The sequence below is a fragment of the Aquarana catesbeiana genome, linkage group LG11, assembly GCF_042186555.1.
Source record: "Aquarana catesbeiana isolate 2022-GZ linkage group LG11, ASM4218655v1, whole genome shotgun sequence".
Lineage (NCBI taxonomy): Eukaryota > Metazoa > Chordata > Amphibia > Anura > Ranidae > Aquarana > Aquarana catesbeiana.
Genome location: NC_133334.1, coordinates 277,787,222 through 277,800,645, shown reverse-complemented (window position 1 = coordinate 277,800,645; position 13,424 = coordinate 277,787,222). Strand labels below are relative to the sequence as shown.

The window sequence follows — 13,424 nt, the reverse complement described above, 5'->3', positions numbered from 1 at the left end:
ATTATAGACCTTTATTTCTTTGTAAGTGGGCAAACTTACACAATCTGCAGGGGGTCAAACCATTATCCCCCCCCCCCCCCCCCCCCCGGATTACGTCGATTTATACTTCAGTTGGGCTTTATTATCAAATATATAAATATGTTTGCTATCCAGGAGGTGATATGAGGGACCTGGAGGGGTCTCCAGCAAGGGTCCAAATGAAAAAGAAAAATAATACATCCAACCTTCCATGCAGTCTATTAAAACACATAAACTCACACCGCCCACCTCCGTGTCGCCTGGGAGGGGGATTGTATTTATGCTGCGATTTTATACGGCGTCAGCTAATAAGATTCAGATGGAATCCTTTATCTTGTAAAAGCCTCCAGCTCCCCAGATCACAGAGGCGCACATAATCCCAGCACGCGGCTTTAATTGGAATCCGGGATTATTTCACTCTGGAAACAAGACACCAAGCAGCTCAATTCTCCTCACCTGTTGCTCGTGCTGTAGGAACCTTTGAAAGTCGTGTAAATGGACTGCCGAGGCGTCTGATCGGTCCACGTTTCTGGGGGGGGGGGAACACAACGGGGGTGTCACGTCAAACGAAAAGAATAGCCAAAGGGACAGTGTAATGTCTTTTGTTCAAATTAACTTACATTTCTTATTTGTATTTGGAATTCATTAAATATGTTTTTGTATAAATTATTTATTTATATAAAATTGTTTTGCATAAATTATTAATATAAAATGTTTTGTATACATTGTTTATATAAATTATATTGAATACATTATTTATTTATATAAATTATTTTGCATAAATTATTTATTAATAAAAATATATTGTATAAGTTATTTATTTGTATAAATTAGTTTGCATAAATTATTTATTTATATAAATTATTCAGTATAAATTATATTTTTATATCAATTATTTTTTTAAAGTATTTATTTATATCAATTATTTTTGTATAAATCATTTTTTTATATATAAATTATTTTGCATAATTTTTTTATTAATATAAAAAAATTTGTATACATTCTTTAATTATATAAATTATATTGTATACATTATTTATTTATATAAATTAGTTTGCATACATTATTTATTAACATAAGTATATTTTATAAATATTTTTTATGTATAAATTAGTTTGTATAAATTATTCAATATAAAGTATTTTATACTTCAACACAATGAAAAATGCCACAATGTAGGAGTTCCACATTGCCGGTGCACATTGCATATGGAACATGATATCTTACCCCAAGATAAATACTGAAGAATCTTTTTTGAATTCATCCAAAATCTAAAGAAAAGAAGAAGAACATGTTATGGTATGGTGTTGAGGAACTTGAGTGGCCCACACAGAACCCTGACTTCAACCCTACTGAACACCTTTCACTTTGAGGTGAATTATAGCACTGATTGCAAATGTTCTTATAATCTTGTGGACTTCTTCCAATTTTGTGGTAATAGTTTTTGCAACCAAAACCAAGACCAGATCTCCATGACTAAACCCTGTGAGCATGACGATACGCGTCGGCAGTGTGGCCTGAGGCTGCTTTTACTATAGTCTTTGCTGGATGTGTGGCATTTGGAAACTCTCCTTCCAATAGTTTAGGGGAAGGCCCTTTTCTGTTCCACCATGACTGTGCCACTGTGTACAAAGCCAGCTCCATAAAGACATGGTTTGGTGAGTTTGGTGTAGAGGAACTTGAGTGGCCTACACAGAGCCCTGACCTCCACCCCACTGAACACCTTTTACTTTGAGATGAATGGGGAACACTGATTGTGAGCGTTCTTCCAACCTTGTTGTCTTCTTCCAATCTTATGGTAATAGTTTTGTGAAGGCCCCTTTCTCTTTCACCATGACCCTGCCTCTGTGTACTAAGCCAGTTCAATAAAGACATAGTTTGATGAGTTTGGTGTGGAGGAACTCAAGTGTCCATCACAGAGCCCTGACTTCAACCCTACTCAACACCTTTCACTTTGAGATGAATGGGGAACACTGATTGTGAGCGTTCTTCCAACCTTGTTGTCTTCTTCCAATCTTATGGTAATAGTTTTGTGAAGGCCCCTTTCTCTTTCACCATGACCCTGCCTCTGTGTACAAAGCAAGTTCAATAAAGACATAGTTTGATGAGTTTGGTGTGGAGGAACTCAAGTGTCCTGCATAGAGCCCTGACCTCAACCCTACTGAACACCTTTCACGTTTAAATAAATTGAAATGCTAATTGTGAGCATTCTTCCAATCTTGTGGTCTTTGTCCAATCTTGAAGTGATAGTTTGGTGAAGACACTTTTCTGTTTCATCATGACTGTGCCACCGTGTATAAAGCCGACTCCTAAAAAGTAATGATTTGACCAGTTTGGTGTGGAAGAACTTTGGTGTCCTGCACAGAGCCCTGACCTCAATCCTACTGAACACCTTTGGAATGAACTGGATCAAGCCAAGTCTTCTCAACCAACATCTCCATAGAGACATGGTTTGATGAGTTTGGTGTGGAGGAACTCGTTAACTTCACAGAGCCCTGACCTCAACCCTACTGAATACCTAAGGGGTGAATATTATCAATGATTCTCATCCAACATCAGTACCTGACCTCACAAATGTTCTTTTGGCTGAAGGGGCAAAAATTCCCCCAGACACACTTCAAAATCTCATGGAATCTCATTAAAGTCACAGAAAGGGGCAACGTCATATTATTGTCCATGGTTTTGGAATGGGATGTCCAACTAACTCATATGAGTTTGACAGTCAGGTATCCACTAATGTTTGACCATATAGTGTATAGTTTTCAACTGCATAGGCCAGCCTTTCTCAACCTTTGTACCCCTGAGAAACCCTTGACCCTTTCAGGTTTCTTAGAGAACCCCTGCTAAAAAAGAATTATGTCTACAGCTCATAATACATTAGCATAATTAATACGTCAAAGAAAATAGGTACTATATCTCCTAAACATGTGCTGTGTAGGAGATATTCACTGTTTACTGAGCCGATGATGTCATCGGCTCATGCGCTCTGAAGGGACAGCCGCCCGTGCCGTTTCTTCAGGAGCGTGTGCCGTGACCGGCGGCTCCCGCGCTCATGCGCGCCTGTGATGTCACGCGTGGCCAGTCACACAGCCTGCAGCGGGGACGGCTTCGTTTGCAGGTAAGTGTCACATGATGTGCTAGTATGCGATGCATACTAACACATTACGCCTTTACTTTGCGGAGAAGATGAAAGGAAGAAAACCCGTCAGGGTTTACTTCCTCTTTAATGTCCATGCTAACATTAACCTCCCTGGCGGTATGATTATGTCAGTATTTTTGAATGTCAAAGCGGTACGTTGTGGAAATTTGTTGTTTTATATTGGAAGACGTCATGTATGACGAAACATGTCAGGTGGAGCTATGCACTGACGTCATCACGCCCCACGTGACCCCAGAAGTGCGGGTGTTTGAAATTATATTTGTTTGTCGGCAAACACGTTTTATCTGTATGGAACCTTTTATGAATAAACACATACTTTTTTGGTAATACACTATTGGAGCCTTTTTATACATTCTGTGATATTTGGTGGACCTGACGAGGGGGAGAGGAGAAGTTGATGGTGCGTTAGGAAGAATCGCTTCTGAACGTCAGGGACAGGACACATCTCCAGACCCCGCAGAGGGCTATTTCTGCAGGTGCTTTTGACCTTGCTAATACAGGAGGTCCACTCTTTCCGGTAAAAGTCCCCACTTACCGAATTTCCTTCACACGGAGGTCTCAATCCCCTGTTGGTGGTGGTGCAAGCCCTGGAATATTTCATCCTGCTGGATCTGTTATATGTGTGAACATATAAGCTCAGTTTAATGTTACAAATAAGTGTGGAATGCAAAACTCCGGTGGGTGTAATAAGATATCCGCTTGGCGCCTTCTCACTGTATCTGCACTGTGGACGGGGAGTGGGGTGAAGCAAGATGGCAGGGACGGAACGTCACTTTCGGGCTAACTAAAGATATGAAGAGTCGTCTAATCTGACGGAACACCAGCATTGGCCGGAGGACACAGTGGGAGGACATCGGGGATTGCAGGGACAAGGTAATTAACGCTACAGTGTAATCCCGAGTGTGTGTGTGTGGGGGGGGGGTTTTACCGCTTTTGGTACTAAAAATGAGCCCTGAGCCACACTCGGGATTACCGCCAGGAAGGTTAATGGTCAGTTTCGAAGTAGTGGAAAATGATCCCCTTGCATTGGTGATCAGTGAAGGTGAGAGATCAATCCACCATTTCTCAATGCTCAAGGAACCCCCAGCAACCTCAGGAGGAACCCTGGTATAGAGGATCAAATACTAGGAAGGATAGATGGTCCAATGGATGGATAGATGGTCCAATGTCTGTAAAGAGACTTCTGATTCTTCTCTAGCATCCCCTGCACCCCTCATCCCTGCACTTCTTTTGCTAAATTTAGCTTCAAATGTCTTGAAGTGAATAGAAGAGAGGATGAGAACCAACAGGTATCACAAATTGAACATTTTAATGTTGGGTTGCCTTAGTCATCGCCCCATGAAGACATCCCCGCCTAGGAGTCTCCCATATCATTTTTCTGTAATTTATACAAACTTACTGACTTCTGCTGGTCAAACATCAGATGTTTGTAGAATAAATGTAAATGTTCAAAACTGAGGTCATCCTTAGGGATCCCGATCTCCTGCAGACAAAATAAGAGGAAACAAGTTACCTCCATGGTAGAACAATAGAAGACAGACATCATTTATATCATCATCATGAGGATTCCCTAATATTTAATACATGTGCTTGATGCATTTGGTACTTTTATCAGCCCAAAAATTGGGTGTTATTAAGGGAAACTTTAACGTTTTTTTTCCTGACACTATCTGCATGGGGTTTGAACAGTGGCGGCCCGTCCATAGGGGGCGCATGGATGACGCCCCACCCAGCAGTCACAAAATTTTTTTTTATAAAAGGCCCCTTTAAGAAAAAAAAAATAGAAAAACATTTTCTTTAAGTGCACTGTGTTGGGGCGCCGGACACAGTGCACTATGGGAAGCGCCACGTCAATGCAATCACGAGATTGCAGACAAGGCGCTTCATTTGCAGTCTTTTGACCTGCTTTGTGGCGCAAACCAAAGCGCCGAACAGCTTCCGCCCGTAGTATTACTACGGACGGGAGCTTTGTTGTTCAAGTTAAGAGGTTACACAGGGAAACCGGAAGTGACGGCAGCTCTGTGGAACGCACGGCCCAAGCGGAGCTGCCTGTAAAGTAAGTAAGGCTGCATTTGATGGGGCACAGTGAGGCTGCATTTGATGGGGCACAGTAAGGCTGCATATGATGGGGCATAGTGAGGCTGCATAAGATGGGCACAGTAGCTGTATTTGATGGGGTACAGTGGCAGCACTTGATGGCACAGTGGGAGCATTTGATATGGCACAGTGGGTGCGTTTGATGGTACAGTGGCAGCAATTGATGGGCACAGTGGCTGCATTTGGGCACAGTGGCTGCGTTTGATGGGCACAGTGGCTGAGTTTGGGCACAGTGGCTGCATTTGATGGGCACAGTGGCTGAGTTTGGGCACAGTGGCTGCATTTGATGGGCACAGTGGCTGAGTTTGGGCACAGTGGCTGCGTTTGATGGGCACAGTGGCTGCAATTGATGGAGTTTTTTTTCAGAATTTTTCAGTTTGTTTGCACCCCCCCCAAAAAATTTTGAGCACCAGCCGCCACTGGGTTTGAATGTTCCCTGTGTGCCAGTGTGCCAGTGTGGGTTTCCTCCAACACTCCAAAGACAGGATGCTCGCTAAATAAGCTTTTGTATTAATGGGCCTTGGAATGTGTGAGTGAGGGTCCTTAGATTGTAAGCTCCTTGAGGGAAGGGACTGATGGGACTGCACAATATGTAAAGCACTGCATGAATTAGTGTGACTTGGGTCTTAAAGTGGTTGTAAACCCTTACATACCACTTGTACCTACAGGTAAGCCTATAATAAGGCTTACCTGTAGGTACTGGAAATATCTCCTAAACCCTGCACGGTTTAGGAGATATTTACCGTATGCGTTTGTGCCGTCATAATCGGCGCATGCGCACTGAAGAAAGGGTACGACCGTGCCGTATAAAAAGGGCCCATGCCATGACCGTTGGCTCGGGAGTGACGTCACACGACTCCAGGCCAGTCACAGAGCCAGAGTCCACGACCCTGGAAGGAAGAGGTGTGAAGATGGACGCGGCCATCAGTGGGGACATCACAGGCTTTGTTTGCAGGTAAGTGCAACATAATGGGCTGGTATGCGATGTATACCAGGCCATTATGCTTTTACTTTGCTGGGGAATAAAGAGGAAGTAAAACCTATCAGGGTTTACTTCCTCTTTAAGGCTGCCATAGAAGAGCTTGAATCGGCTGTAATTCAAGCTATGAGTCCTTTTGTCAGGAGGAGCCCGATGGAAAAATGTTGGCCGAACAATGACTGCATCCAGTCAGCTGCAGACGCTGTTTGGTGGAGTGGCGGCCCGTCCATTAGGGGCGCCGGAGCACCGCCCCCGCTATCCAGGACCGCCACCCCCATGCTCTATCCACGGCCGCCACCCCCATGCTCTGTCCACGGCCCGCCACCCCCATGCTCTATCCACGGCCAACAGCGAATTAAAAAATAAATTACCACCAAAAGAAAGCTCTATTTGTGGGGGGGGGGGGGAACATAAATATTATTTGGGTACAGCGTCGTACAAATGCACAATTGTCAGTTATAGTAACGCAGTGCCGTATCGCAAATAAAATGGCCTGGTCATGAAGGTGGGGGGGGTAAATCTTCCAGAGCTGAAGTGAATTTCTAATGCCTAGCACACACAATCAGAAAATTAGACGAAAAATATCGCTTTCAAATCAATTGTGGCAGAAATTGGGGAATTTAATCACTAAAAAATAACTACAAATAACTTGGTAAGAGTAAAATAGATCGAGGAATAGGGGATAGGTATTTCACGGTAAGGAATAATGGGTGTGGGGGGGAGTGTTTTTTTTTTTTTCTTTGGAGGGGAGGGGGGGGGGCTTGGGGGAGGGGCTCGGGGGTTTGAGGGTGTAATATTTCTATTTTTTTTTTTTTAATTTATCTCGAACTTTCAAAATTTGGCCCTCCAAGAGGTGTGTGTTACAGGATAGATCCATTTTTGTGTATGTGAGATAAAAAAAAAAGAGAGATTAAAAAAAAAAAAAAAATTCTGGTATCCAGCACCGAAATATTGGTTTCTTTTGACATGACATCATTGTATTTACCAGTAACTTGTCCTTGAGGGACTTCACACTGCTGACTTTGAAGTTGATCTGTGGAAGGATGGTCTTCAGTTCTCGTGTGCTGATGCTGAGAAAGTAAAACACACATCGATTAGTAAAAGTCCAACCTCCAGACTAAAGAAACGTCAAACTGCCGCTGCCGGACGCCTTTTTAAAAATTCTAGCCGCCTGGCTTTTACATTGATTCAGGGGCTCCGATACTTTTTCATTCATCTCTGCTACTGGGTGCCGATCCTCCAGCAGAACATGTCTAGCTCAGTAACTGATCTCCAAATGTAAGAAACAGAGAGATGCACACCGTAAATGATATTGCCCCCTGATGAAGATACCCCTTGTACCGACACGCGTTGGGGAAGGGGACAGGACGGAACGCTAGACTGGAGGACCTGCCGGGAATGATCAGCGCACCATTTTATCATTTTTATTTGTAATACTGCATGCACTGCACTTTTATGTAATATATCACACATATTTACAATTTTGATTGTAGCGCAGCGTATGTATATATTTTCGTTTGATCCTTTGCATGGTATATGAGACATGCGCAATGCTAGCAGCTGATCATCAATAAGAAGTATTCGTTTTGAGGCTTTATTTGGTCTAGAAATTAGTGGAGGCTCACAGGACTGCATATCATAATTTTGAGCAATGATCACCACCATAGCAAAAATCCAAAGACTGACTTCAGCTCAATCTCCTCCCATGAGGACACCCCCCCCCCCACTGACACGTTTCGCTCAAATAGGGCTTAATCATGACCTCTATGATTAAGCCCAATTGGGATGAGACCCCCCCGCAGATCCTGCCCCTCCCCACATGAATGAGTATGGGGTACTACTCATTCACCCAAAAAATGTTGAGGCTGGGTTCACACTGATGCGAATTGGAATGCGGGTTTCCCCGCATTCCAATTCACATGACAGAAGAGTGTGACTGGCTCATAATGGAACCGGTTCACATATCTCTGGGGGTGGCCACGGAGCTGATTGCACAAGGGATCCTGCGTGTCTTTGGCACTGTTTCAGGTCTGAATTTAGGAAAATATTTGGGCCTGATTCATTCCTAAAACAGAGAACAGGGACACACTGGACCTCCTGCTGTGAGCCGCATCCGAAGACAGTGTGAACCCGACCTTAAAGTACATATTACTGTAAAAAACAGTTTTTGACAATTCCTTTATTTTAAAAAAATGTCCTCCAAAGTAGATTCAGCATCAATCACGAAGCCTGCTGCAACTGCCGTCCCGAACCCCCCCCCCTGCTCTGCACCCAAGGAAGGCTCCCGCTGTCTCACAGTTCTTAAAAGACTAAGTGCTCGATGACGTCACAAGGGAGCGGGGGTCGCCCTCGCCCCATAGTTCTTCAAGAACTGTCAGCCGGCTGAGCTGTCAGACAGCAGGAGCCTTTGTTGGGTGCAGAGCTGTTTTTTTGGGGGTCGGTGGTAGCAGCGGGCATTGTGATTGACGCTGGATCTACCTCAGCAGTCATTATTTATTTTTTATTATTTATTTATTTTTTTAATAAAGGCATTGTTGAAAACTGTTGTTGTGTACCCCTCATACTCATTCACATGGGGATGGGGGGCGAGATCTGGGGGGCCATTTGTTAAAGGGGGTTTCCAGATTCCCATAACTCACCCCCTGCACCCCCACCAGGCCAGGGTTGTGGGGAAGAGGCCCTTGTCCCCATGGTGTTTTGGGGGGGGAGCAGAGCCCCCTTGCCCCAAAGCAACCCCCCCCCAGGTTGCCCCGGTATGGTTCAGTAGGGGGGGCGTTCGCCTGCTGCACATGTCTAGCATGGACTGGTGCTTGTGGTGGACGGGCAGCCTCTGTACTATTAGGGAAGAGCCAGCTATTACCAGCGACCCCCTGAGGGGGGTAGCTCTACACAAGATTGCCTCCCCCTACCAACTTCTTGCCCCCCCCCCAAAACCACTGGGCCAGGGTTGTGGGGAAGAGGCCCTTGTCCCCATGGTGTTTTGGGGGGGGGAGCAGAGCCTCCTAGCCCCAAAGCAACCCCCCCAGGTTTCCTGGTATGGTTCAGGAGGGGGGAGGGGGCCGCTCGCTTGCTGCACATGCCTAGCATGGACTGGTGCTTGTGGTGGACGGGCAGCCTCTGCACTATTAGGGAAGAGCCAGCTATTACCAGCCACCCCTGAGGCACCCCTGAGGGGGGTAGCTCTACACAAGATTGCCTCCCCTACCAACTTCCTGCCCCCCCAAAACCACTGGGCCAGGGTTGTGGGGAAGAGGCCCTTGTCCCCATGGTGTTCTGGGGGGGGGGCAGAGCCTCCTTGCCCCAAAGCAACCCCCCGCCAGGTTGCCTGGTATGGTTCAGGAGGGGGGCGCTCGCTTGCTGCACATGTCTAGCATGGAGTGGTGCTTGTGGTGGACGGGCAGCCTCTGTAGAGCCAGCTATTACCAACGGCCCTTGGGGGGGTAGCTCTACACAAGATTGCCTGCCCTGCCCCCCCTAGACTTTAGTGGGATTTAGGGAAGAGTTGCGCTTTGTGAAATTGGGGGATAAACTTGGGCAGATTCTCCCATCCTTATTCACCGACAATCAGTGCTTACAGCAAGGTGCATGTCACTGCTCAGCCTCCCCATTAAAGTTATTAAAATGTTTCCATGTCTGGTGTGAAAATCTGTTTTCCCGTCTGTACCGGCAGGAATAGTATTTCTGATTAATAGGGAATATTATTCTAAGCCTTTCGTGGATGAAAAGTACCTTACAAAGTGCATACTCTGTGATTTGTGAGCCCCATAATGAGCCGTCTGGTTGGCTGTGCCGCGTTCATGCACTCTACGGTACGGAGGGAACCAGTTATTGTTTTCCAGTCTGGTGTCTGACCTTTCCTCGCCTCCGTGTATTGCAGCATTCTGGCTGATATAAAAAGACTGGCGGAGAACAGAAGGCGAGGTAATGAAGATGTGTCCTAGTTTTACCGGTCTGTGCTCAGACGCAGAGTTACCTACCGCTATCCGTGCAAGAATAAAAAAAAACCTGGCTCCAGGCGGCACCTCGTTCTGCCAGCATGTCATAGATAAGTCACTTAATAAAGAGTGAGTAGAGCCGTGGCAAAAAGTTTTGAGAAAGACACAAATATTAATTTTCACAAAGTCTGCTGCCTCAGTGTTTTTAGATCTTTTTGTCAGATGTTACTATGGGATACTGACGTATAATTACAAGCATTTCATAAAAGTGTCAAAAGCTTTTATTCACAATGCCATGAAGTTTATGCAAAGAGTCAATATTTGCAGTATTGACCCTTCTTTTTCAAGACCTCTGCAGTTCGCCCCCAGCATGGTGTCCATCAACTTCTGAGCCACATCCTGACTGATGGCCGCCCATTCTTGCATAATCAATGCTTGGAGTTTGTCAGAATTGTGGGCGTTTTTTTTGTCCCCCCCGCCTCTTGAGGATTGACCACAAGTTCTCAATGGGATTAAGGTAGGGTGACCAGACGTCCCAGGTTTCCTGGGGACAGTCCCTGGATTGAGGACGCTGTCCCCAGAGCCCGTCTGTCCCCAGATCTGTCCCCATAACTGTCATCTCAGCAGGGGGGCCCAGAGGTAGAGCGGGGGGGGACTCCCAAATCCTGTCCACCAATAAGCTAATTCCCAGCGGTGTAGCTGTTTACAAAACAAAGGTCTCCGGGCCCCCTGTGCTCAGTGGGGGAAAGTAAACGGACTATTTCTTAATTTTTGGGTTTAGGTGGTTTAATCCGCCACAGCGCGCTACGCAGTTGAAGCCTGGCCTCTTCAATATGAATACACCGTGGCCGACTAAACCCAAAAATGAAGAAGTAGTCCGCTTACTGTCACCCGACTCCCACTGAACACAGGGGACTCGGAGACGTTTGCATACAATAATTCCATAAAGACATACCACATACACTGCATTTGAGGAAAATATGCTTATAAAGTAGTTTACCTTTTAAAAAAAAAAAAAATATGTCCCCTGATTTCATTTTAAAATCTGGTCACCTTAGATTAAGACCTGGAGAGTTTCCTGGCTATGGACCCCAAATTTAGATGTTTTGTTCCCCAAGCCACTTAGTTATCACTTATGCCTTATGGCAAGGTGCTCCATCATGCTGGAAAACACATTGTTCCTCACTAGGGATCAGCCAAACAACCCCCCCCCCCGGTTTGGTTCACACCAGAACATGCGAACAGACAAAAAAATTTGTGCGAACCCCGTTAAAGTCTATGGGACACGAACGTGAAAATTAAAAGTGTTAATTTTAAAGGCTTATATGCAAGTTATTGCCATAAAAAGTGTTTGGGGGCCCAGGTCCTGCGCCAGGGGACATGTATCGATGTAAAAAAAAGTTTTTTAAAACGGACATTTTTTCAGGAGCAGTGATTTTAATAATGCTTAAAGTTCAACAATTAAAATGAAATATTCCTTTAAATGTCGTGCCTGGGGGGTCCCCTTAGTCTGCCTGTAAAGAAACACATCTTTCCTATGTTTATAACAGTACCGCAGCAAAATGACATTTCCAAAAGAAAAAAAGTCATTTAAAATTGCTTGCGGCTGTAATGTATTGCCGGATCCTGGCAATATACATACAAAATCAATGAAAAAAAGGGCGTAGGTTCCCCTCCACCCCTCCCCCAGTCCATTACCAGGCCCTTCGGGTCTGGTATGGATTTTAAGGGGAACCCCACGCCAAAAAAAAAAAAATGGTGGGGTGCCCCCCCCCCCCAAAATTCATACCAGACCCTTATCTGAGCATGCAACCTGGAAGATCACAGGAAAAGGGGGGCGAGAGAGCGCCCCCCCTCCTTAACCGTACCGGGCCACATGCCCTCAACATGGGGAGGGTGCTCAACAAGAGCCTTGTCCCCACAACCCTGGCAGGGGGCTTATCGAAATCTGGAAACCCCCTTTAACAAGGGAGCCCCAGATCCCGCCCCCCCCCCCTATGTGAATGGGTAGGGGTAGGATGTACCCCTACCCATTCACCAAAAAACTGTAACAAAAGTAAAAATGACAATTCCTTTATTATTAAATAAAAAATAAGTGTCCAGCGATGTAAATCCATCGTCAATCACGGTGCCGACGGACCCGAAAAATAGAAACAAAAAAAGGCGCTCTGCTTCGATGGGCGGCGTCCCGCCGACTGCTGTGCTGTTTCTTGGCTGTGTCCGCTGTTACATAAGCAAGGGCTGGGCTACCTGGTGATGTAAACGTGTGACCCCACCCCCCTCTGGTGTCACATGATATCAGAAGGGGGCGGGGTCACTCGGTTACGTCACCGGGTGGGGGGGGGGCTTGATGGCAATTCAAAGAATTGGAGAGATTCCAAAAGTGAGGGACAAGGAGGTTTAAAGGAGGAGTACGGCTGATATGCTGCAGAACGGTGCTGTGGATGGAAGATGCATTAAAAAGGCCCACACTGCAGAGCTCTGCGGACTGAGGATAGCAGTGGTCTGCACCTATAAGGCTCGATTCACATCTATGCATGTTGCTTTTGAGCATTTCTGCTGTGCTTTTTGCGGTGCTTTCTACGTTTTTTGTAACTGCATTTTTACCACGATTTTGCCGCGATTTGCGTTTTGCCATGGGTGTCTTTTTTTTTTTTTCTTTTTTTTTTAACTTTCACTGTATAAAGCTGGTTGCTAAGGAGTGGGTCGGGAAGCCGGCCAGTGCGTCCTTAGCAATGGATGAGCCATCAGCTGTCAGTGGGCTTCCCTGCTGACAGCTGAATGTAAAAAAAAAATAATTGGCAGCTAAAAAAAATTCACAGAAAAAATGGCGTGGGGTCCCCCCCGGTCCATCCGGTCCATTCTAGGCCCATCGGTCTGGAATGACATGTGATCCCCCCCCCCCAAATTCATACCAGACCCTTATCCGAGCATGCAGCCCAGCAGGTTAGGATAGCGCATGCCCTCAACATGGAGGGGGGGGTGCTTTTATGAGGACAAGGGCCTCTTCCCGAAAACCCTGGCCGGTGGTTGTCGGAGTCTGAGGGAAGGGGGCTTATCGGAATCTGGAAATTAGACATGTGCACTGCCGAAAAATCCGTCCGTTTTTGTTTTTGTTTTATTCGGATGTTTCCGAATTAACGAATTTGTAAAAAATTTGTAAAGAAAAAACGAATTCAGAGCGAAACTAATTGCACGTGTCTACTTTAAATACAATGAATGTTTGTACAATGTA

The 13,424-nt window shown here is 45.5% G+C and overlaps 1 protein-coding gene across 3 annotated transcripts in view; it reads right to left on the bottom strand.

Annotated features, from left to right (window-relative positions):
* The window catches only part of PLCG2 (phospholipase C gamma 2), a 201,715-nt gene that overhangs the window by 112,073 nt on the left and 76,218 nt on the right, over window positions 1–13,424 (bottom strand). For all 3 annotated transcript variants that reach the window (XM_073605904.1, XM_073605902.1, XM_073605903.1), the window contains exons 6-9: window positions 7,240–7,324; window positions 4,578–4,661; window positions 1,246–1,289; window positions 475–547 (exon numbers count right to left, since the gene is read on the bottom strand). In XM_073605904.1, coding sequence (XP_073462005.1) covers window positions 475–547; window positions 1,246–1,289; window positions 4,578–4,661; window positions 7,240–7,324 — 286 coding nt within the window. The remainder of the gene's footprint in view (window positions 1–474; window positions 548–1,245; window positions 1,290–4,577; window positions 4,662–7,239; window positions 7,325–13,424) is intronic.